General features: G+C 42.5%; 1 protein-coding gene across 1 annotated transcript in view; it reads right to left on the reverse strand.

Annotated features, from left to right (window-relative positions):
* Positions 1–26,583, reverse strand: part of FNDC3B (fibronectin type III domain containing 3B) — a 186,166-nt gene that overhangs the window by 51,809 nt on the left and 107,774 nt on the right. Inside the window, exons 7-11 of the mRNA XM_066556568.1 lie at positions 15,449–15,507; positions 9,334–9,491; positions 7,121–7,180; positions 4,231–4,369; positions 3,854–3,907 (exon numbers count right to left, since the gene is read on the reverse strand). Of these exons, the coding sequence (XP_066412665.1) occupies positions 3,854–3,907; positions 4,231–4,369; positions 7,121–7,180; positions 9,334–9,491; positions 15,449–15,507 (470 nt within the window). The remainder of the gene's footprint in view (positions 1–3,853; positions 3,908–4,230; positions 4,370–7,120; positions 7,181–9,333; positions 9,492–15,448; positions 15,508–26,583) is intronic.

Raw genomic sequence — 26,583 nt, forward strand, 5'->3', positions numbered from 1 at the left:
ACATTAAGTAGTGTGGTATTGTATCAGTCTCTCTCTGAAGTAAATTAAAATGAGCTGCTTGCTGGGTAAGAATTGAAGCTGCTTTGAGCTCTGCACAGAACAGGGACACACACTGTGTGAGAGGGATGTCCTTGTCTCTGGCTCAGGAACATTCCTGCCCTTTCCCATCAAGAATGAATAGGATACTCTGGCTATCCATATACACAAGAGAAACATTTATTTACTACCACTTAATCACACAACAAGCATTTCACATCTAATTAGTAACAAAGGCCTGGTTCTTACAGCAGTGCCAGCAGCATTTTTCGGTGCAGCTACAGTTTAGTGATTTTGATGAATGCTGGCATCAGGAAAAGCATCACCTCCTTTACAGCCATGTTTTGTGTTTGGTATATTTTTAATGCTATTTTTCCCTGATTAGCTTTTTGCTTACCCTGAATAATCAATCCTGGCACCAAGTCATCAATTCAGTTCAGGTTTTTAAGTTCAAAGTTCATAGCAAAAGAGCCAGAAGGTGAAGTTTTCCTTAATTACTAATTTTAACTGATTTTATTGCCAGAGAACTAATGCACCTCTGGTGCAAGCATGTTCCAATCTCAATGAAATCCAGAATACCTGAGACAGGGGCTGATCCTTATTTCTTTAGAGTCAGTGGAAATTTTCCGAGGGTACATCCAGGGTATCTGAGTGACCATTTGCTGAACTGATCTTTTACTCTCCTATTAAAGAATTAAGCGTCCTTCATAGTTCTTCAGGCATTTTAAGAGATAACAGTTTATTAGCAAGGTATAACAGCTCTAATTCAAAGACTTGGATCAGTAAAGGGAAAGCATTTGTGTTTTCTAACTTAACATGCAGCACCAGTTACACTACAAACCGTTCAACCCAAACGGGGATAAAAAAATGTAGGATAACTGGAATGGCTTTATGTACTAAAAACCTTCCAGAGTCTGCAGGTCAGGAAAAACCCCAAACCTGAGAACTAAAGTGAAGCAGCAGCTGGGTAGGGTGGCACAGTAACATATTAAGCAGTATAACCTTCTGGAATTTCCCACCTCATCCTGGGGCTTTACAGCCACAATTCGTTTTCTGCACACACAACTGATGCCACCCACACTCCTGGAGGCACTTTGGATGCTACAAACTGCACCTCTACCCCATAAAAACAGGAGGAACCAGGTGAGATACTGCTGAGCATCTGACACACTCTGAGGTCTGGGCTCTGTCCTACAGACAGACAGACAGACAGACAGACAGACAGACAGACAAACATCCGTGACACCCCCAGCCAGGAGCACAAAGGGGCTGCAGGAGCCCCTCCCTTGAGCTGGGGGAACACACTGGTGTGACTGGGACACAACTGGAGTGTTTGCCTGGATGCCCCCACCCCTCTCCACACCCCCCATGCCTGATGCCAGCTTTGTTTCCAGCCTTTGCACAGGACCCTTCCAGGACCTGTGTGCCACGAGTGTGGCAAGGGCCTTCCACACCATTCTTCCCTAGGAAGGGACTCAACTTCCTAGGCAGGCTGCCACTTTAGGGTGTTTCTCCACCTTTAGCATCTGACAGATTTCTTGCTCTCTGCTCTTGCAAAGCCCTCTCTGCTTTGCAGCCACGATTTCATTTCCTTCTGATGGCTGATTTTCCCATGTTTGCATTTTACCCTGTGCCTCACAGCTAATGAATGCTGCTCCAGCTGAGATCTGGCAGTGTGCTCACTGCTGCCTGGCAAGCCCTCTCCTGTGCCCTGATGTATGTATTCCTTGATTTCACCAGGACACAGAGTGGCCTTGTGGAGAAGGCAGAGCTTTTGCTTATGTGGAGTGTACAGAACCAAGCTTGGGGCTGCAGGGCACTGCCAGTGAATTCTCTTTTGTACCTGGGTGCCAGAGTTCCAGCAGCTGAGTGCACTTCACCTCAGGGGCACAGCCTGCCATGGCACATGGAAAAGTGACTGCAGCATCCTGCCAGCCACCACTGCATGTGATGGGGCTGCTGCAAACTCAGCCTGCATCTCCAGACTTTTCCTTTCACAAGCTTTAATACCAGGCTTTCATTTCAGTGGCTTAAAGTTGCATTTCTGTCTCTCATCAGAGAGATAAGAGACAGAAATCTCTTATCTCTTATTTTTCTAAAAAATTTTTAGAGAAGCTACACCTGTGGCATTAACAGTCTCAGAACCTGCCAGCTACATTTTAGCCAGGAGTCCTGTCAAACCATTGGAGATGCACCAAATTAATTTGTGCAGGGCCATTATTCTTTCCTCTGTGCTGGCCAGCTATCCATTATAATCTCAGATTTCAGGGCTGTTACTGAGAAAACAAGGTAATTAAAACATGTAGACTAAGGGAATCTGGATGCCTTAATTTTTTCCCATCGGTAGCTGAACTACCCTAAACCAAACTGCTTTTGCTCTGTGAAAAATGGGTCCCATAAGTATTCTTTCTGAAGACACAACTGTTATTAAAGAGTTTAAAGGACAGAAGGATTTTAGAATTGTTCTATATATATCCAAATGTATGCTTATGCTCCATGTAGTCAAAATCAACATTATGGTATTTGCACTGTATTAATTATCTGCTGATGGTCCTTCTGACAGGACTTTCTGTTGCTTCCCTTTCCTTTGCAGACTGGAATCATCCATGTTTCCACTGCTCTGTGCTGCTCTGCTCCTTCAGCTCCAAGTTACTGGAAGCTTTGGAAGAAATCACAAGTGCACAATCCAGGTGTCATGGGTCTAACAGGACCATCCTGGCTCAAGCTTTTGGAGAAATCTCTCTCTACCTCCTTTTCCCCTTGTTTAGTGACAACCTTTGGTTTTCCACTGTGTGCAGAGGGACAGCAAGTCATTCTGAAGTTATTGCTCAACTTGAGCTCAGGTTCTGAGGGTTTCTCATCATGCAGACCCCACTAGCTGTGACAGTGCACACAACAATGTTTGCACAGTGAGGAGTTCCAAACACCCAACACGCAGCAGAACGAGCAGGGAATGTGTTACTAATGCCATGGTGGAAAACTATTCATGACAGAATACTCCCTTTGGAATATTTTTAGACTACAAAAGACCTCAAGAGATATTTCTCAGACTTTACAACCAAACACCCTTTCACACCCTTCATTTCCCATCTCATGACTTTTATTTACATGTTGTCCAAGCCCCTTCTGTCATCCAATTTATTCTTTTCCTTCAGAGATAAAACTCCCTGACTCATGCTTTCTGCAGAAATGTGACTTGCAGAAAGGAAAGGGGGCAGAAATTAGGGGACAGAGGGAGTACTCACAAGAATACACTCCCAACAAATCCTGCACATCATCTGTCAGGGCACTCTCCCAACAGCCCAGTGCTCACTAACCATGGAAGATACTCAGGAGAAAACTTATTCCTTTTGTGTCTGGAAGGGGGCTAATTGCCAGTACACAAAGGACATTTATTTTGACCCTGAGTACATTTCTGTGGACAGGTCTGCAAGATCATGGCTCTTCTCCTCTAAGGCAGGAACAAGTGTTTGTTCTGCACTCAGCAGCAGAAGAAAGAGATCATGAACAGAATTGTAAGATACATCACAAGTAATTAAATAGCAAGTAATGCTAATTAAATAAAGTACACCAAATGAGTGATAAAAGATTTCAAGGGTACAGAAACAGAACATTGTCTCTATATAAAATAGATTGAATGGAAAGTTTTCCCCCCACTGCCTCTTTCACCTTTCCAACTCTTTACCTAATGCCATCAGGATTTCATTTTCCCATTTCTACTTTCCCCTGTATTTAATTACTTTTCTTTACTCAGCAAATCCTTGTAAAGTCTGAGTGCCATTTATTTGTGTATTTATTTCAACCAGTTACTACTTACCTCATCCCACTCCAGAAGGTAGCTGGTGATTTTTGAACCATTATCAATGGGTGCCTACGAACAAAAATAAACAAAAGGTGATTTGGGGAGTAAGAGAAAACAGCTTCACCTCCCCCAGGCAAATGAGTACAGCTTCAAGTGAAACCAAAGCTTTGCACATGGCTTGGCAACCTCTTAACGAATGCTGGGAAGGAGCTGGACATAATGAAACACATACATTTTAAAAGTCAGGTCGGTGCACAGGAAGGGATTTGTCAGAGCAGAGCAAGTTCAAGTCCCTTACTGCAAAATGACTGTCTCAGCTTTCAATTATTTCCAACATTTATGCTCACTATCAGTGCTTTTCCCCTGCTTTGCCTGAACCAAGTGTTACCTACCTTCCACTGTAAGGTTAAGGAGCTTTTGGTCCTGTGTGAAGCTTTGGGTGGGAAGGGACTCTCTGGTGCTGAGCTGTGAGTGGTGAAGCTTACTGGCTCTGAGCAGGATCCTTTGACTGAGTTGTACGTTGCATATACCCTGGAACAGTATTGAAATGGGTTATAAATGTGCTGACACACAAAGTGGCACTGCCTTGGCCACAGTGACCACCAAGGCACCCACAACACCATCCACTAATGACAGACTTATCACAGCCCAGTGGCTATCCTAGCTTTACTTCACTTATACAAGAATGCAAAAAACATTACAGCAGAAGAGGAGCAGTGCTTTGTGCAAATATTCCCATGGATCACTGAGTTATCTTCATTATCTTTTCTTTTCACCAATATTTCCCTGCCTATTGCCAGGCTTCCACGCACTGTGGTAAAATCCTCCTTGAAATACAACAGAGAAAAAGGTATCAACTTTAATGCCTGCTTTACACTTGATCCACATGTACCATGTTGAGTGCAGGTATCTGCTGGTCTCCTCCCATGGGTACAATCTTCTCCTACATAACTCAGGCATCAACATTTACTGGACCTCCATGGACTAGAACTAACACAGGCCAGCAACACTGCTGTGATAAACTAAAAATCTTCAAAGCAAATTTGATTTCAGGCAAATCCTCTATATGCCAGCACAGAACATGCAATAACAAATAATATGGGAAAGCAAATGGGATATAGCTGAGCACTTCCTTACGAGGTGTTTTTCTCTGAGAAAGTAATGACGTTATTTTTCCCCTTCATTTTTCCCCTTCACATTTTCCATGCAGCGAAAGAAAGTGCAAATTGGGAGTCTTCTACTCAAAGAAAAGTTCAGGCCATGACCAGACAATGACCTCTGAGTTGGCTGTAGCTATTGTGTGCTTGAATGCAGAGCTAAAGAAAGGGCAATTTCTAAATTTGTTTTCAATAGATAAGAGTAATTTATGCACAATGACCACCTATGTAGAATCAAACCTTCTGGGGAGGTAGATGAGATCTGGTGCTGCTTTACACATCACCTGTTAGCAGGCAGGAGCAACAAGAACTGCAATTAATTAATTGAGTCTGCATCTGGCAAGTGGCACATGTGTGTGCTGGAAATGAGCATGGCCTGGCATCCAACACACACCACAAGGGAAATAAAACTGTGTGAAAATGAGCTCAAGGGGCATCTCCTGCAAGCCACTGAAACCCTGAGCACAGCCAGCTCTGGGGGCTACACAACAATACACCTGGAGGGAAGCAGGTGGTGGTTCAGAGCAAACCAGGCTGTGCCAGGCTGTCCCAGGGCCCAGCACAAGCACCTTGTCCAGCAGAGACAAAGCCCTGAGAGATGCTGCCAAGGTCAAGGAGACCCAAGGCGATCTGCCCAGTAACTGCTGGCCCCATAAATTTCTTTACTCAACAGATTTATTTCTTCACAGTCATTAATATATAATGCAGTTTCAGTGAAGGAAAAAAAAAAACCACCAAAAACTATGGTGGAAAGCAAACAGCCGCTGCTTCAGTGACAGCTCGCTCCACTACTAACACTGCTGTTGCTTTGCAAGGCTGACTTTTGTATTTAGTCACTCCTTTTTAAACAGAACTTATTGTTAACTTCTCACAAACAACCTGCATTTTGGCAAACCTGCAAGAAGGTGGAGGGAACTGTAGGTAGGGAAGAAGAAGTCAGCCAGGACCTGGGGCAAATACCCACAGCACCCCTAAAAATGACTGAGACCTCAGCCCAGCTGTGCATGGTGACCTCTCTGGTGTTTGAATTTGGCTTCAAAAGAGACGTTCAATGCTCAGAAGCTTAGAAGGAAGGTGTTTTACAACCTTCTCCGTGTTACCATCCCTTTGCTGCTAAGGACAAGGCTCCTGCCCCATTCAGGAGCTGCCTCTTTTCCTCATTTATGAAAAGTTCCTTCTGGTCTTGTGCTTCTACTTGAAAAGTTCATTTTAGGGCTAGAAAAAATCCTTAAAAATAAAAATAATCTATAGTACCAGAGCTAGATGGACACATTTTGGTGTTGGATTTTTCTTTTTTTTCAGAGCTCAGAAGCAATGTGTTGGTTCTTTAAAGTTTTACAAACAGGAGCAACCTTGATGTGAAACAGTGTGCCTAGCCCTTGGTCTGGAAAAAACAGAAGGGAACAATAGACAAGAGTGAAAGGATTTTTTTTAAGGATATTGAGGGTAAGTGAACAGGATGTAAATTCAAAGGCTTGGTTCAGAAAGTCTTTTAAAAAAAGCAACATGAGCAGGTAACACAGTGTTAAAACCATCAGAGAACAAAACTAGAATGTGTTAATAGTTAATAAATGTGTAAAACACATCTTCAGAATCAAAGAGAAATACGTTATGAAAACATCAACACAGATCAGTGTGAATCCATTTTTTTCTTGGAATAAATGCTGAAGTGTCTATGGTCAGATGGATCTGCATGCAGCAGCTTTACTTCCCAAAGCGTGGCATCCTTGTGAAAAAAGAGTGGAGCACTTCCAGTGTTCATCTTACAGGAACTGAAGAAACACCAGTTGCTTGAGTCACATTTTTAAATTACCTCAGATATCCTATTTCCATACATAAGCACTTCCAGGCCTGTTATCCATACAGAAGTACAGATCATAAACTTATTTTTATCTCTTACTAAAGCAACGACAACAACACAATGAAAGATATTGTTCAAAAAGCACTCTCATAGTCCAAGATAAAATCTACGATAAAATATTTAGAAACCACTGAAAAACCCAACTACAGAGGTGACTAAGAAATTCTTGAACTACACTGTATATTTACTTCAAATTCTTTCACATTTATTCTCATATCATTGAAGAGCTTATAATTAAGTGACATTCAAATCATGCTAACTCACCTGACATGATAATCTGTTGCTGGCCTAAGGTCCTTCAGGTGATATTCTAATTCTTCTCCACTATAGGAAAGAAATCCAAACCAAATAAATTAATAAATTAGGAAAAGCAATATCCCACATAGCACAGCTAGTGATTTTCTAGTGATATAATTTGAAGAAAAATAATCCTTCTGAAGAGAAACAGTAGCAAACCATATACCAACAATTTGTCAACACATTTCACGTTTCTTGAAAATTTCATAATTTCATATGCACAGAAGAAAAGAATTTATCACACCAATTGATTCAAAAAAGTAAATATATGGGTTCATTTCAACGCTACCTCATATGTTGCTGATATTTGTATAAAGCTCATTGTGGTTTTCAACCCTCCCAGAGCTGAAAAGAGCGAAACCCAAACATTATTGTTGTAGTTTCTGCATATTCCCTATTCAAAATACTTCATACACAGTGACCCATTGAACTTCAGAGGAAGAAGCAGAGTTTCTGGCACAACTGTTTCACTTATTGCTCTCTCCTCCAGAACCATGCTCCCTGTGAGGACCACAGCAAGGAGACATTTAATTAACACCCAAACAGCTGGACCCAGCTTTCTTTCAATACCAAGACAACTTAAAGCAAAGTGGTTTGGACATTTTAAGAAATAACCAGCATACAATCTATTAATTTCAAAAGCAGCCAACATAGTTAGGGCTATTCTTTTTCCTTCTGGCTTGTTTGCTGGCAAATGAACACTGGGCTCAGTCATGTGTTGCCAAATCTGTGAAGATTAAGGTACGGGTCAGTGCTTAATAAGTAATAGCCATCTCATGTAAGAGCTTGGCTTATTCATGATTTTATTAAAATATGGGAAACAAGAAAGCTCTCAATTTAGCATAAAGAAATATTTCATAGCTAGCTGGACAAATACAGGGAGATGCCTCAAAATCAATAGCACAAAATCCACCAGAAAGCACACGCCTGCTGGGTCGCCAGAAATCCACCAGCAAGCCTTCTATTTTTTATTTCATATAATACAATGCAAATCCAGTTTTCCCCCTCTGAAACGAGTGCACCTCCTTCCAAAGACAATGTATTCAGCATATTGCAGACTCTCTTTTGCCTATAGTAATAACAATTACTGCTGCTCCTGATGCAACATACCACATCAAGCTAAAGGCTGCACTCTGGCCAGCAGCAGGAGACACATCACCACCAGCAGCTTTAAAACAGATGCACAACATTTCATAACCAGGAGAAAATGTGCAGCCATCAAGCACAAGAAGTACTAGAAAGTGTCCTTCCCACTTTAAAAGCTCAGCAGCACACACTTGACTATGGAGATGCTCACATTGGCTCACAAACAGCTGCTGTAAATGCCAGAAAAAAAAGAGTAAAATCAGGCAGCCTTTCCCTGGTTAATACACCCTTTTTGTATTATCCAAGAGCTGCCTTCAGCATACCAAGAGGAATACCCTAATTCACAGGACATCTTAAGAAAGGAGATGGCTTGGTCTCAAGAGGTAATTCCTTAAATGCTCTATCACCTGGACTTTATTTAATGAGACTTGGGAAGGATTAGCTATTTCACAATAGCCAAGGTCACATCTCCAAATTCTCTTTCCCAGACGTCATTAGTGGGGAAAAAGAAAGGCATAACACCATATATGCTTGATCACAGAATGAGCTCAGAGGATCACTGCAAGGAGACACAGAGAAATCCCTCAGAATTTTTACTGAAGCCTGCTGAGGGCCAAGTATTTGGGTTTTTCTGGGGAGCCTCTGTAACCTACTGACTGCTCCACTCCCTCCTCTGCTCATCTAAGACACCACAAGGCAACAAAGCCCTCACATTTTTCTCGTTAGCTGAAATAACAAGATTTTACTCTTCTAAATTCTGCAAGTCCACACAAAATTAGCCCATTAGGAAGGCAGCTCTCCTGCCTGCATGGTGTACATGGAAGGTTTTGACATTTAGCATAAAAGAAAAAGTAACCTTTTCACTGGCAATGGGAGTGATGGCATTGCAGGCAGGATGTGCCATGTCCCAGGGAGGTGGGATGGGGTGGCAATTAGGGACCTTGTGACATGCACTCCACCAGACCCCTGCAAGCTCCTCTGGTGAGGAAACGTGCCTTTCTTCTGTGACTGATCGCCATACCAGGATACACCCTGAAAAGCTCAGAGAATTTACTCCTAATGAAACAAAAAAGTGTAAAAATGCTGGTTTTTACCTGTAAATGATCTTGTATTTTCCATCCCTCCCTTTATCTGATAAGGCAACCTCGTAGGTACAGGTGTAAGGCAAACTGTTGTTGTGTCTATCTGCATTGAGAAGGCCAGTGGGAGGTGACCAGGAAAGCAAAACTGTTCTTGCTTGAATATTTGTAACCTATAAAAGAACCATCAGTTAATCTGAAATCTGAGGAAAAACCACTATTCTGTAAGCATTTGCTTCTTGCTTGCATCTTCACAATCAATCCCTTTGCAAAACGGAAATTTCCGAGCTAGAGTTGAAAAGTAAAGGGTCAGAAATGATCAACAACACAAACAAAAACACAGATTCATGGCAAAAAGTGATCTGTAACAGATGAGGAATACAGAGAGAGGTTGCCCTGCAGGGAACTGGCTCGGCACTGTCTGAGCATCCAGCAAAGGATGACTCTGGAGGTACCTGCTGCTGTGGCCATTCCCAAAAGGTGTCTAAAAGTAAGTGGAACAAAGACTTTAACCTATAGATTGTTTTATCCAAAACTATTTTTCTAAAGTTTTTTTGGGGAGCTTTTTCAATGAAACTCTGACGGCTTTTTCAGTCATCCCGTTCCTTCTTGCCACTTGAAACCACAATAACTCAACAGCAAGTAGGTAGAAAAACCCTATTCAACCTGAAAATTTATGTTGGCTCAAAAGCACAAGGGAAAATCATAGTAGAAGTCCAACCTGTCAATTAAAAACTACATTGCAAATCAATCACTTTGTGCCTTGATAGAAGTACTAAGTGTGATTTGCAATCACCACTGCAGGCAACAGCCCCATGGCAGAGGGGTAAGGAATTGTTTTTAATAAAATATGGAAAAAGTACCTCAAACTCCTGCACCAAAACCATTTTATCACCCCACCAGTGCCACTGTATTCTTCTGGAGAGCCACTGGCACATCAGCTGCACACAGCCAGCAGCAGCTTCCCAGAGAGCAGCCTTGTTATCAAGCCAAGAAACAAGAATAAAAAATCCCCCCTGCCACTGTCTCAAAAGAAAAATAAATAAAAAGCAATAGCTGCACTGGCTATCTGGGAAAGGCAGCAGGTTTTCACACCAGCCTGCTGAAATGTCTCAGGGAAGCCTCAAAGTCTCCAAAGCCTTCAGAGCCCCAAATGTTCTGCCACCAACTCTCCACTTTTCATCATGAAAATAATGGTGTTTTTCCTTCCTAATTGTAGTGAATATATAAAGAATATTTTTTTAGTTAGCCTCCATAGGGAGGAATCAAAGACTGAGGGTTTTATATTCTTTATTTTTCCTATGCAACAAATTTCACTGCATCTATAATTTTGACAGATTTTTGCAACACAAAGAGCAAGATGTTGTTATTTCAGAAGGTGTAACATGAATGCTGCAGGTGCTCAGTTACACATTTCCTAACTTTTGTTGAGACAAGTGAAACCCCTTATCCACAAATTATTTGGGAATGAAGTATCAGCAATCAGCTTTCAGGGACTGCTTGTTTACAAATCCAGCTTCTGGATACCTTTATATAATGGAGAATATTTACCTTCTCATGTGGAAACTCATTGCTTCCAGCTGATGAGCACTGCAACTGTTGTGTCTGATACCCATATATCAACCAGATTCTTTCTGAGCAAGTCATAAATCCATTTTTAACAGCCTGACAAGTAGGTGACACCATGAAATGTCTCATCATAAACGCCATGATCTCAAAACTTAGAGATTTTAATTTATAGCAGCACATTTAAGTGTTGCCAAAATAAGAAAACCCTTGTTGAAGCTAATGTGAAAAATAAGTTTTAAGGCAAAAAGGTTTAAGCAGCATCAAGCCTTCTTTGCAAAAAACGTGGACATGCAAATTGTTTTATGAATTTTCACGGCATTTCTTGCTTTCATGGCATTTTCTTATCATATTTTTCTGATGCTATGAAATCAATGTTTATTTTAAAATCTTGGAGCAGTTAACCCTGATACTGGGTAAGACACCCTATAAGAATCTCGAATGATTGATGTAAGACAAGTTAAATTTTTTGAGATATACGCATATACGTATATACACACACGTATGTAAATGAAATTGGAGCAGAGATACGCAAGAGCTAAAAATTTGCATTTAAAATAATATTTTGATCAAAAAGCTGATTAACAAGATCCAAATAAATTTTAGGGTTTTTTAACAGACTATGCCAGCTCAGCCCATCAACATGCAGTTTCTTTTATTATGGAAATATGCTTGCATAATTGTTTTTCATAAATTCAGACAGACTTGGAGCTGGAGGCATGCTATGCTGCCAATGTTCTATTGAAATGTTTTTCTCTATGACTACTCCCAAGGACACACGTATATATTCCACATACGGCCAAACTCTGGCCCTCCACGAACCTCAGCAATCTGTAAAAAGTTAGGGCTTGGGTTTCTTAAAATAAGAGAAAGTATCTTGTGGGCTAACTGTTAGAAACTGTCAGACTGTTATTCTGAAGCCAGCAGAGGATAAAAGTCCAAACCCAGTTGCTAAGCTGCTGCAGCTACAGCATTAATTTCAGAGGGAAGGAGCACCCAGAGTGGCTGCTGGCTGCCTTGGAGCTCGTAGGTACACAGCAACTGCTGCTGCAGGTTTAAAAATAAACATCAGAAATGGTTAAATACCAGTCCTAGCTGCACTGAGCACACACAGCAAGCGGGGAAAAGCAAGTGAGGGGTCACTGTCTGCAAGATAAGTAAGAAAAGGCAAATCTACTCCCTCCCTGGGCTGTGCACATCAGCTGGGAATGGATTTATTTGTGTGGCTGGAGATAAAGCTATCTGCTGATCCCTGACCAACAGGCTGATACCATATCACAGTCACCTGCCAGCATCTCCTTTCATGGCCAAAGCCACCACTTAGTTTACCAAGGAACTCCTACCTGGAGCAGGAAGCACTAGCTTTGCTATGAAAAAAGCTAAGTTAAATAAATGGGGTTATGATATGTTGAGAATAAAAAGCAGGCACTTGTAAAACAGTTCAGTATCTTTGCCTCCAACCTCTCTAACTTAACACAAATATCCTTCCAAAGGTGCAGACCTGCACCAGCCCTCTCCAGGCTGTAAGGAATAGCCCAGCTACTACCACAATGGTGGGCTTAATGGCCCTTCTGAACTTGCAGACAGAAATACCTCACCATCATTTAAAACCAGCTCATTGTTCATTAACAGTGCATTAATTCCATCTGACAAAATATAAGCAGGCAGAGCATCTCTTCCCAGGCTGGGCAGGTAAACCTTCGTGCTGCCTCTGAGCTCCCCCAGCCTGTCTCATCTGTCCCCAAAATCACTGTGCCTGCTTTGAAGAGGGCTGGCTTGGCCTTTTAGCTGAGACCTAACAAAAGCTTCTCCCACAAGGAGTCCTGTATGTCTGGTGAAAAGCAGAGTTAATTAGTTTCTGAAAACTTCTCCGTTTACACAGTAAATGCCTCCTTTCTGCTCTATCAAAACTCGGTGGTGTAAATAATTATTCCATAAAAGCCCCTGGGAAAGAATCCAACTCTTGCACTACTTTAATAAGGTTACAAGACTGATGAGTATCGGCCCTTCCTGTCTTTCAGGTAATGAAAAATGTTTCTGTACAACTTTCATTATCTTTCAAATTCCGGGTTAGCATTCACAGGCATCGTGTGGTTGGGGGCTCATTGTGTGTGTGAGAACTACACTGCAAGCAACATTCATTTACTCCCTCCAGGGCACGGCTTGAAAGGCTTGGGGGTCAAATGAATTCACACTTATTACTGGGTTGAGATTCTGCTTTTAAATTATGGCTCTAATCCTGCAATTTTAGGCAAAAACCCCAGTGATTAAATATGAGTTTCGCTGCAGAGCGAGTCAGCAGGAGCAGGCTGCCCTTGGAAAGCCAGGCTGATGTTTGAGCTGGGGTTTGACAGAGCCCTGGTGATTCCCCATGGGGGGGATGTCCCCCCAAGCCCCTTGGCTGTCACATGCAGCCATTTCACAAACCCAGAGTCAAGTTTCCCTCTCCTCACCGAGGAATTTGTTCCGTAGAATGATTACTTTGTCTGTGATAATGTGAATTAAAAACATATTTCAGTTGACACAAAACCATGGAGGATTAAAACCAAAAGGTGCTTTTTAAAATTCTGGCTGTTAAAGGGACAAAGCTCTGATTAAATTTACAGCTTGGCTGCACACTTCTCAAACATGTAACAATACCTATTATTGAAAAAAGACTTTTCATGAAGTAGTAATTTTAAAATTGAGTATATTGTGTACTCAGAGAGAGGTACCTGTATGATCCAGACATCTCCCTGTGATAACTCTCCTGCAGGAGCTGCTCACAAGGCTAAACCCTTTGGATGGCTTCATCCCTCCTTGGATGGAGAGGGCTGCCCACTTGGACAAATCAAATCCATGTGCTGCAGATACAGCATCACTCACTTGTCACTGACTCACCACTGTGCTCTTCTCCTTTACATTGTTTTATTTTTCACTTGAATAAGATTTGCCAAGCAACATGACCAAGATGACTATTTATGCATAATATGATAGATTTCTATCAGATGTAATATTGACTATACACACACAGAACCATTCACAGCAATGCATGATTTGTGAGGGTCCTGTGAGTTTAATTACTCACAAATGTCAAAGTTACAGAGAGAGAATAATAGATAATCTCTAACTTCACCTCAGTAAATGTCATTATTATTGAACCAGCATTTGCCATGGTTTGGATTTTTTTTAATCCCATTTTTGGCATTATTAAAGGAAAATTATTTTTGTCTATTTTTCATTTTTTGCTTATTTCTGCTTTAAGGCTCTGGTTACCATAAATTTAATTGTCCAGATCTCAGAATCCTGCAAATTGCTCTAATAGCTTCTCTTCCTACCTCTAAGGATGAAACAACACATTTTTCTTGTCAGCTCTCTGGGTTTTTGTAAAGCACCTGGCTGTGGCTATTGACCAAATGAGTAACACTCAGGTGGTCCATGGTGCTAAAACACTGACTCCCTCTGTACAACAACTCTGTGCTAAGTGCACTTTCTTCCCTTCTGAGCACCCTGAAACTCTTCAGCTCAGTATTGTCACCTGTTTCCACACCAGAGAAGTGACTTCCCCTTGTGGACAGAGCTCAGGCTGGTGTTTGTCATCTCTGCAGGCCTGGCTTAACTTGTGGCTGGCTTAGAACCAGCTCCTGCCCATGCCAGGACAGCAGCACCTACTGATGGAGCAACTGAACATCCACACCTTTTGTATTCATTCAGAACAAAAGCATCCATCAGAACCGAGTCCAAAAGCGCAGCCTGGCTCTCCCTGAGCTCTGCCACTCCTGCAGCCCAGGCTCCCACTGCAGAATGTCTCTGGATCAGCCTCCCTCAGCTGAACCAAGTCTTCCCATGAGCTTTCCACCAGTATTTTTTATTTGCTTATTTGTGCCCTATCTCTCCAGCTGGACAGAGAAAGGCCTGAGCTCTGGAGAGCACAGGAGATGGGCTGGGGGTTTTTTGGGATTTCTGCCTCCCTCTGCACCATGACTGCTTCTCCCAGTGCTGGCTGGGACCATTCATTCAGACCTACAGTGTTCCTCTGGCTTTCATCTGACACACCAAACCAGAAAAGGGATTACAACCAGATTTATTAATAACCTCACCTGACTGCAGTCACACTCAGCATTAGGGTTATTTACAGGGTGATTCAATTCCATCTTAATTTACAGGCTTTTATGCCTCAGACAAACACAGACTATGGTAATTTGCCATTGAATAATAGAATTAGCTTAATTTAATCATGATTAAAGACATAAATTGCTCATGACAAAATAAAACCCAGGGGAGAGGGGGGTAAGAGCTATGCCAGTCACCCCAGTGCATTGAGCTCCCCATTACAGTATGAATACTGGGAACTGTCCTCTGGAAACAGACAACTGGTGCAATTCTGGAGTGGGCAGAGCCCTCAAACACCCACGAGCACAAAAGATCCTTCAGATTTATACCCCAGTAAAATGAGTTAGTGGCAGCAATCTGCTAAGGGAAAAAATCAGAGGTGCCCCCCTGTGAAATCACCAGTGTGTTGTGACACAATCTACTTTTCACATTTGCTATTGTTACGTTTGTGTGGCACTTTGGCATCACATACCTGTGGTTTCTCCATTCCAGAAAGAATGTCTTGAACCCTTTTTGTTTCTGAATCAAATTCTGTAAAAGAGAGAATGTGGAAAGAGGAAGAGAAATAAATTACCAAAATTAAACAAGAATTTCAGCTACATAAATAAGAACAGGGGAGGGAGACAAACAGATATTACAACACGAGTAGCTGCAGACTGGGCTGTCCCCCTGCCCACCAGGGCTCTGGAGAGGACAAGTGTCCTTGTCCCATGCAGGGAAAACCCAGGGGAGCCACACAGGAGCCTGTCCTGAGTGCCAGCACCCACCCTGCAGCCACTTGCCCTTAAGCTGGGTAATGCCCAAGGTTCTTCTGCAGCCACCTTGCAGCTGGAGGCAATGAAGTGATGCCAGTAAATTCCAGAGCCTGAGCAGCAGCAATCCATCCTCCCTGCCTGAGCCTCCTGCCTGGCACAGCAGCTCCTGCAGGGGCTGCACAGAGGCACCCACAGAAAAGCTGCCCCTAAATTAGAGGGATAATTGTGCAGAAGAGGCCATCCTCTGAGCAGTGCAATCAGCCTTTCCCTCATCCTCCCCCCTCAAAACAATCTTGAGGTGAAACATCAGCTCAGAGTAATGAGGTGACACAAAGCAGCTTTATTCCTTTTGGACCACAGCACACAGAGGCCTCACTTTCCACTACAGTATTCTCTAATGGAAAACCAGGAACATATTTTCCTGGATTTTTTTTTTTTTTCTTCTTTAAAATGTTAATGCAAAAAGTTTGCTCACCAAAGCAAAAGAACATATCTCACCTAAAGCAAAATGAGCCAGACATCCTTGGCACAGGAAGCAAAAAACATTAATAAACAGGTGGGATCAGATCAACAGCTTTCACTAATGATTCCCCCAAAACCTGACCTACTTCTTCTAGCCCAAGAATGTGCCTTTATTTTTGTCTGTGACCTGCTTTAAAAAAGAGAATCTTCTTTTTACAAATTCCATGTGCTCGACTGCCAAAAACTAGAATTGGCTGAATGCTGATGGCAGAATTCCAGTGTAAATGCCCATCTCTCCCTACAAGAATGCACCTTGGTGTGGACTGGGAATGACAGATCTCCTGCTGCACACATTCCTGGATTCCTTTTAGTCTCAGCCACTTGGAAAAGAAAGGAGTAGTAATATTTCAGGAGAAGTTGAGGATAGCAAGATTGTTGTTTTTCCATAGCAGATAACCCTCAGAGTGTATTACAAAGACCATAAACTGGCAGGATTGAGCCAGAATATGGTAATATTGATTTCAAAATTTCACAGATCAACTAAAATGGCTGAGGAAAAGGCTGAGATGCTGATCCAAGTGAAAATGTCAAAATTTGGGGTGTTTCAGAATGCAGGGCTCCTTTCAGCATCAGTAAAGAAGTTGAACTGTGCCACAAAGCCCAGAGGCAGATCTGCACAGATCTGCAGATCTGTGGAGATCCTGCAGGCTTATCTCGAAGGAATGCTAATCAGAAGCAGCTTCTGCAGCTCTGAGTGTAACAAAAAAGCTGCTACTATTTTATCAAAAGTTTCTGGTTATTATGTCACCCCTAATTACAACCCCCAGAAGCTGAGCGTGAATCACTCTCAACCCTAAATCCCAAACATGTGGACTGCATTTTCTTCCCTCTCTCTGCTTTCTAGCAAGGATCCTCTGTCACACTGAGCAGGAGAGGAAAACAAACCCTGAAGCCCAAAGAAATCTCATTTCCCTCTGCCATGAGAGGTGATTGCTCTGTACAGTAACTCCCACCCTCTGCAGGTCAGGGCTGAGGGTTCAATTTGCTCCAGGCACAGGAACTGATTCCAAGGCTTAAGGGAGGTGGGTATGCCCAGCAAATAAATAAAAATTTAATTATTTCAATCAAACTTCTCAATGAAGTGTCCCACTCAGGGAATTTTTTACATGAGTGTCCCAATTATGCATCTGGTTCACAAAGAGAAGGGTTTGGGTGCCGGACACAGAGGCCTTGGGTTATTACAGATATGTGGACATTTATGAGGGCAATATGGACATTTATGAGGCCAGTATGGACATTCATGTCACCAAGTGTTTATACAGATAAGCTGGAGGTGGAAGAAGACAATTCTTCAAAGACTTTGGGGAGAGGGAATGGGATACATATAACAAATAACACCCTGTGAAAATAAAGCAAATACTACAGGCAGAAAGCAATAAACATCCACAAGTGATGTCTATAACAGCATCAGAGAACAGCACAGGTTGAAAGGGGACCTCAGGAGTTGTTATCAAGAATTACAGTATTTACAGTATTTCAAACACTTAGCTTCCCATTTCAAGAGCCATTAAAAAAAAAAAATCTCAGGCTTCTATGGATGGCTGAGTTCCTTTCTGTAATAAACATGATTATTCACAGTCTCCTGAGCTAGACTAAGCTAAGGAGAGGAGAAACCTGTCCCAAATCCCTCCCTCAGTAGGGAAGTTGCTCTGACCTGCCAATCTCTGACTATCAAGCTCAACATCTTCCTTCCAAGCCAGCAAAGAGCAGAAAGCCTTCTGAAATAGAAGACAATAGAGAAGGAAAGAAACCATCTGATATGTTCTATCTGATAACACAGAGCTGCTGGAAAGCCTTTCCTCCTGGCTCTCTGTTGTCACTCAGCAGCCACCAAGGACTATATTCTAAATCAGCTCACTGGAGCATTTAGGGACAAGGAGCATCTGCTGGACATCCCAGATGCAGTGGTGGAAAAGTGGGCAACAACAGCAGCAAGAAACGGGCAAGTCTTGATGCAAAACAGGCAAGTCAGGTTCAAAAAAATTACCTAGAACTGCTCAGGAAAGGTGGTGGGTGGCTGAGCATGACTCACCTACCTGGGACTAATTGTCCCTGAATAACAGACAGTGGATTTGCATTTCAGTCTTTGCCCCTTCCTCTTCCTCAGCTGATTGAGCAGTGAGTATCTGACAGGCAGACAGGAAATCTGTATGGCAACCCCCCAAAGGCTGGGGCTGGCAGCAGGAGCTGCTTTCCTCCCTTGCCACAGGGAACAGGAGCTCAGCCACGTCAAGAAGAGCCCAACCAACACTTCAGGTCATTGTCCCATTTTAGCTTTTCCTCTCAACATCTGTTCCCCACATCTGTCATGGCAAAACTCTTCCTCCTAGGAGGAAGCTGGGGGTGGGGATGAACTCCTTGTGAGTGCTCCAGGGGGTCCTCTGAGGGACAGCACAAAAAATCTGAGTTACCCTGCTAATCTCACTGTCTGAGAGACATAATAGCACTCCCAGCATTAGTTTCTAATTCCCAGGCTGTGGGTTCTTTGGATCCAGTGTTTCAGACTAATCTTTTATTGCAGAAAAGCCAGCTGAAAGACCTGGACCACATCAAGTTCCTCTCTTTTTTTCAGAGTTTTGAATCATAAACAAAACTCTATAGATACAACCAGGAGTAAATGCCCCTAAAATCTAAACACTTTCTCAGCAGCTGTTTGGTGCTAACAGGGTTTCAGTGTCAAGCCTTGCTGAACTAAAGCCTTTTATTCTATGCTTCTGTTAGCCTGTGTCTATGTTCCTTTCTGCACGTACAGCACAGATATAATTTTCAGACCTTTCCAACCATACTTTTAAACACCAAGCCCAGCTTTAAAAAAACAGGGGAAAAAAGTCAGTTCAAGGTAAGTTTGAAGTTTCCATCAATAGTTTACATGTTTGCATGAACAGCAGCTGTGTATGTAAATGGTTTGAAATAGCTAAAAGCTCTAAACTAATTAAGATTTTCCCATTGCAAATACACATTTTAGGTTTGTTCTGCATTCTTTCCTTCGAAGAGAGGAAAAGGTCCAGCTCAAGACTTAGCTTCTGGCCACAGAAAGTATTTACTGTTTCAACAGCCTTTCCATTCCAAGGGAATGACATCAGCACCAGCACTTTGCAAACTCTGAGTCTAATTCTCAAGCAGAGCTCCATGCTCACAGATATGCCAGTCATAACATGACATGCTTTCTCAGAATTTGTTCCAGATTTATCGGGGCTGTGACCGGCTTCAGCGCTGGGAAGGGTCTTTCATCAGTCACGTACAGCACAACCTACAGCCCCCAAGAAAATGAGCTCTTCAAACACAGCCCAGCTCCTCTGTGAGCTGCCTGCCCGTGTCAAAGCTTAAGACACCAAGAAGAACACATCCAGACTTTCAGGGAATTGCAGAAATGTAAGTTAATAAGCTCCTTTGCACAAGAACAAACCTAACGCTGCAGATGTCACGCAGCAGCTGAGTCACAGGAGCAGAGGGGATGTGAGACAGCCACAGAGTCCATCCTCCTACACTGAGACATGATCATCTACACCCAAACCACTTCTCTGAGATGAGAATTAAATAAATGAAATAAATGACCTCCTGCCCCATGATCACGGTCATCTCCAAACTTCTCAGATAGGAGAACTACCACAGCATCTAACTCCTCATCTCAGGGAAGGTCATCTCAGCTCTCCCTGCTGCATCTGAAACTTATTCCTTCTTTCCTGCACATCTGCCCCAGGAGAGCTCATCACCCCTTCCTTTGTTGCCACCTTTTACATACTTGCAGGAATTTCTTCCTTTAACAAAACAAGCTCATTTCTCCATACCTGTCTGTAAGAGACCCCACCTGCTGCTGTCCCCTGTTTTTTAAATTAGTTTCCATCCTTCTGAGGATGTGGCACATCCCTGCCCAGCTGAGGTCCTGGCAGCACCAGAAATAAGGACCCATTTACAGAGCTTGCTTAGAAGTTTACTCTTCTCTTTGTCTACAGAATAACTTGATTCTTGGGGTTTGTAATCTCCTATTCCTCCCAGAATTAAAAAAAATAATTAAAAATTAAAATACCTAAACCATCTAATTAAAAAAACCAGCAGGTCTGAGAACAACTAGCTGCAGTGCAGTAGATGGCTCTTGCCTTGATCAAACTTTTTCTTTGAAGGCCATTACAGAGCTCTCCTCCTGTCTGGTCATCATTCCCTGACCCATCAAGCACTCTCAACCCCATCAGAGCCTGATATGGACTATAATTTAATAAGCCTCAATCCTTATTCCATCCTTCAAGCCCTTAATGAAAATATTGAATAAAATTAGAGCTAGGACAAATTCCTGCCTAATCCAGTTTGGTGCAGCTCTCCAGTCTGTCAGGGAGGCAGCCCAGGACAGGGCAGGGTCAGGGATGAACAACCAGGCTGCAGATGTGATACTGGGAAGGGCAAATCCAGTGTCACACTGAGCACACAGGGCTTTAAAAAACTCTTCCCAGCTGGACAGAACAAGGAGCCCTTCAGAGTAGAAAACTTGTGAAAAAAAAAAAATTTCTATTCAAAAAAGTCGATGTGAACTATAATAAACCAAGGAAGATTATTAATTAAGCCTGGATGAGATTTCTAAATGTTAAATATTTCAAATTTCTGTTCATTACATGAAAGCTAATAAAAAACATCAATGATAAAACACAACTATGGCTCCCCAGACAAAGGTAGAGAGATTGATGTTATCCAACTTTAGATACAATTGTTAAACCGTGTTCTAATTCTTTAAAAATTGCCATGCATGAGTGTATCACAACTTTCCCATTTCTAAGTGACTTCCCACTGTTGCTATCTGATTTCTCCTGCTAACATACATTTATTAATGTCTAGGAGCTTATCCTTCATTATTTATCCTTAAAGCCCAAACTATATATAGAAAGAAAAAAAAAAAAAAAAAACAAAAAAGGGCAAAAACCCCCACAACAACAAGAAGGCACATTTTCAGATCTAAAATCAGAAAAAATCAAATCTCTATAGTCATCCTGATTCACTGATTCAATAAATCAAAGGATGACTGAAGTGCTTTGCCTCTGTGATTTAGGCAGGAATTTAATCCCACACTTGAGAGATGTCCTGGCCACAGTCCATATCTATTGAACTGCTAGTTTCACCTGGACTGCTTCAGTATCCTATTGTCCATGGGACAGGATATTCCAAAATACCTGGAGTGCAAATTCACAGCTCATCCTTCTCTAACCAAAGGCACTTCCTATCACATGGATCAGGATCAGATGTGGGAGCATTCAGATGTACATAGTGAAGTCACCTGGGCTAAAAAGCGTTTTAAAAATAAATGTAAGGGCATCTGATCCTCCCTGCCCCCCCCTTATTGTTTGGATCTGTTTTTCATTGGGATGGAGGAAGGAAAATAAGATCAGTAGCAACCAGCAAGGGAAATAAAAGGCTGGATGCAAGGGACAAATGGAGGGTAAGTGACACGTTGCGTTTGTTTTTCTCTGCTTCTTCGCTGCTACTGCTGGAAGACAGCAAAAACAACTCCCTACTTTACTGGCTGGAGATCTGAGTGAATTCCTACTGTGAACAGGCAGTTGGTCCATTTGAAGGCAGAAAAGGCTTTCTTAGTAAAATACAGCAGCCCCCCATGTCCATCACGTCCATGTGCCATGGTGAGCGAGCGCTTTGTACATCTCCCAAAGCAGATAACAGAGGCAGGGCACTGGGGATGGCTGCAGCTGGCTGGGCTTGAAGGAACACCAAACCAAACAATGACATAACCCACAGAAACAGAGGCAGCCCAAGCTGAATCTGCTGGAACAACAAACCACTTACACACAGGACCTCCTCTTGGAGCGCTCTCTTTTCATCATTTCGACCTGCTTTAGCTTATTTTCTCTGTCAAAATATTTTTTCTTTTTATTTTCAGCAGCTTCCCTTTTGCTATGCTGTTAAAGCAGCTGGCACCCTATGTGGGGTTGGGAAGACAATAAAAGCTTTGCAGGTAAACCAAGCAGTGCCCATCCCTCCAACTTTTGGTCAAGTATTTGACAAAGAGACTGAAAGTCCCTCCTAAAACTTTCCTGGAGCTCCTGACTCCCACTTTCCAGGTAGAAGGGTGATGTTTTGTTCTCACTATAAACTTGGCCACTACAACCTTTTCCCAGGATGTTCTTCGCACTCCTCAGAGTTTTGTACAATAGTTGGGATACATGGAATTTCCTTGTGCTTAATTCCTTCCATTTATTCCTGTGCTGCTTCATGGTTTGTCCCTCTCATTTCTCCTCATTCCCTGTGACTGCCTGTCCAGCCTTTGCTACACTAAAGGGCTGTTCTCCAGGCTGAGAAGCCCAGTGGTCACTGAGGAAGGGCTGTAACTTCTGCAGAGCTGCACCTTGCTGCCAGCAGCACCCCAGGCTGCCCCAGGTGACAAGGCCAGAAAAACTCCACAGGCTTCCCCAGTTCAAACAGGAGCAGGGGATGGTCAGCAGCATGGCTGAGATTCCCATGCTTCTTAAAATGTCAAACTGGCTCAAAAGGATGTCTGACACCAGCCATGAAATTACAGCACCTGGCATTTACAGAGAAACTTCCCCTCCAAAAGGTTCCCTTCAGTCCTGGCACCTGTCACAGCCAGGCAAAGCAGGAGCCTGAGCATCATGAACACACAGCAGAGGAGGCTCACAACTCCTCCTTGCACTGACAAAAAGCACGAGTCTGACAGCACCAAGGACTGGTCTCCTCTTCCCAGCTGGGTCACTGAGAGCTCCTCTGCATCCCACCACAGGTGTGGCTTTGTCACTGCTGAGTGTCCCTGCTGGGGCAGAGCTGAGCCCTGCACCCTCCAAGAACTGAGATGGAAAGCACAGTCCCTAATGAACACAGAGTGACAAGTCTCCAGTGTGCCATTTGAAAGTGCCTTTTAAAATCCTGCGTCTGCTGCTCCATGCCAGTGAGGAAATATTTTTCTCTGAAATACCATCCCCAGTCTAGGGGGACAATGGCACCAGTATTGAACACAAAACAAAACCTACTTCTTCTTGATGTTCAAAAATATGACCATAGGCAATTCTGGCCATAAAACCCTTTGCTAATCTGCCCATTACACAATAAGAGCATTTTCCTGATCAAACACAAAACTAGCAAAATAACCTGCAGAACTGCATATTTGCACAGAAAAACAATCACACAGCACAGCCAAAACAGACTCCATAGGAGTTCCAAACTTGCTGGGGATTAAACAGAGCTCCTCAGCCAAAATTAACAACTTCCTTGGCAGTGAACCTCATAAAGCCACTGAGTTTGCTACAACAATAGGAAGGCAGCAGAGCACTTCCCCAGTGCAGAGGCACAGCAGAACCCATCATGAACTAAAAAAATTTAAGAAAATAACTGCAGGCCAAATTTTGCCCTCAGTCACAACTCCTCAACCTTGCTTGAATCAAAGAAGAAACGCCTTCTTTAGATTTCATGTGGTCTTTGGGATGCTGGGCTTTGGGATCCCAAAGTGCTTTGGGATGCTGGGTTTGAGCAATAGCCACTATTTCAGTCTCAGGAACAGAGTCAGAGCAAAGCAAGCTATTCATCCTCTGAGAAAGTAAGCAGGGAAAATTTGCCCTAAAACTGGATAAAAGTAGAAAGTGTGTAATCTTTTACTGTTCTTAATTTTTGTCTAAGCATTTACATTAAAACAAAAATTTTATTTCTATGCACTACTTGCACATCTTTAAAAGATGTTAGATTCCACAGGAAAAAAAAGTTTGGGCTTTTTTTTTTTTTTTTTTTTTTTTTTTAATACAACCATTCCAAATCATGGTGCTAGAAAGGCAAAGATTTTTCATGAAGCCTGCACTGGGATTTTTCAGTGGCAACCTACTGAGGTGCTGCAGTTGGAACGTTCTTTAAATGAACCCCAATCTAAGCTCTTCTGTCACCAATGTAAATTACTGACCTTTTTTTCCAGGTGAAAAGTATGGTACAATGAAATTGCAATGAGTGGTGGAAGAGCCCACAGTAATCCCAGAAACCAAATAACATCTTTCTCTTCCCACTCAGCCCAGGCACCACAGCTCAGAGATGGGGGAAGGCAAAGAGCTTCCCCTCCCTTCTTTAAATCAACCCAAACACCTCCAGATTGACAGCAGAACAGAAATAAATTATCTTCCTCATGACAGATGACAATCAACTGACTCAAGCAATCCCAGCCTAAATTGTTTTGCAGTCATGTCTGAAGGATGAACTATGACTATATGAGCTAGAAGGATATTAAACAGAATGTTTAATAAAGACTGGGGGCTAAATTTATAAAATGCAGAAGTCAAAAAGGCTGATGTAATCTTATCTGTGCCCTCTCATGCCTGAGATGGGAAGAATGAGTTCAAGAATGTTTAAAAAACCTGATCTATAATGTCTGTACCAACTTCTACTAGTGAGCTGAAAGAAGTGCATGGGCAATTAGCAGTCCTGTATGGGACAAGGCCAAAATGTGATCTTGGATATTGGCACAACCAGTTTCACCACTAAGAAGCCTTCCAAATATTTAAAATATTTCACAGAAGTATCCACCTGATTACTGCTTGCTGGGGAGGATTCAACAAAGCTACAGGAATTTCAGCTCATTCTGGATTTCATTGCTGAGATGAAATTCAGGGACAAGTCACATGAATCGCAGTAAATCAAAGCAGCTGCTTCTAAGCACAGCTCCTTAGAGGGGAAAAGAAAAACAAGAAAAAAAAACAATGCAAAAACCAAACTCAAGCTTCAGGACAACATCTTTTATAAGAAACCTTGGAGAAAACTGAAATGGCTGCTTCATTTTAGAACAGTTTAATCTTTCTGTTAACTGCAACACTCAAAGCATCACCCTGCACTAAGATTCCTCCTCCCCTTAAAAGCAAATATACTGAAGGTCACAAAAACTTCAGAAATCAAATTCCACCCTTCCTCAGAAAAAGAGGAGGAACTGATGGGGTTTGAAGCACAGCCTAAGAGAGTTCAGTAAACAAATCCCATTAACTTCAGGGGGACATGAAATTTCATTTCACCACCTTTGCAAATCCAGCTGGAAACACAGATGGACATTGTTCAGAACATCTGGCTATACAAATAAGTGTTGTTCATTAAATCATTAGACTTAAACACGTTTTGTTTTTTATAGTCTGGAGGGAGGAAATGTTCTACCTCTTCCCTATAAATACCCTCTCCCTTTTGGCTCCATGTCCCAGATATTGCCAAATAAGGGAAACACAGTTCCCTTCCTTTGTCGGTGGTCCATGTTATCTCCTCCTAACTGGTGAGGATACACTGCTTATCTTGCTCCTAAGCTCTCAGATCTTGGTGTAACTCTTCTCCCCATCACAGGCATTTAATCAGTGAACATTTAAGCAGGATGAAAATGTACTTGGTACAATTTTTTTTTTTCTGTTGGGTGGGTATCCATAAATTATGTAAACTCCTAGGAAAAAGGTTCAGATTACAGTCTTCTGTATTTGACTGTCAGTTGCAGCAGAAGCTGCAAATTCCTGAGATAATATGAAGATCCTCTGGGGGAAGAGGTTGTGCCTTACATCATTCAGCACTGACTTCCTGATAAATGATGGAGCAGACAGTTTAGCCAGCTCGCCCTGCCAAGGAGATCCTGCTGGCAAAACGAGGCAAGGGAGGGATAAAGCAGATGGGAATAAAAATATGAGAGCCTACAGAAACTGATCAGGATTGGGAAAAACAGCTTTGAGGTAAAACACCAGCCACTGCCAAAAGGGTTTATGAGCCCTAATAAGGTCAAACACGAGCCCTGGCGCCAGATTCCCTCACTCTTTACTAGATATGCCCTACATGTTCCTCAGTGGACTTTGAGCTATGTTTCCTGTAGCTGGCACACTTAGGAAGATTAGGGAGCTCCTAATGAGATTTATTTTGTCAAAGCTGCTGTGATGAGACTGAAAAGTGTAACCAGAACTGTGGTGACCCATTCTGCCCCATGGATGGCTCAGAGCCATGGATGCCCAGACCACCAGTTCTCAGAGCACCTCATAACCATGCTGAATCATTTGTATCCACACTGCCCTGGTGTTCTTTTGCATTTTCAGGTGAAAAAAGTCTGAACAAAACCAAGTTTGAGGCATTTCCATTCGCCTTTAAAAACAGCTGACACTGAAGATGGGAGAATATTGTGTAATTAAATTAGGAGATGCTCCCATTTAGCTGATGAAGAGAATCCCTTATCTACAACTTCTGGTGCCAAAGTTATGAAGCTGGTTCTTTAGTCTTTCAAGATAAGTGCATAAAAATAGAGTGTATCTCCTCCCTCCCTGTGTCAGCCCTTCCCAGCTTGCAGAGCTCTGTGCTGTGAAAGAAGGGAGGACTGCCATGGCATTCAGGC

The sequence above is a fragment of the Molothrus aeneus genome, chromosome 10, assembly GCF_037042795.1.
Source record: "Molothrus aeneus isolate 106 chromosome 10, BPBGC_Maene_1.0, whole genome shotgun sequence".
In the NCBI taxonomy this organism is placed as follows: Eukaryota; Metazoa; Chordata; class Aves; order Passeriformes; family Icteridae; genus Molothrus; species Molothrus aeneus.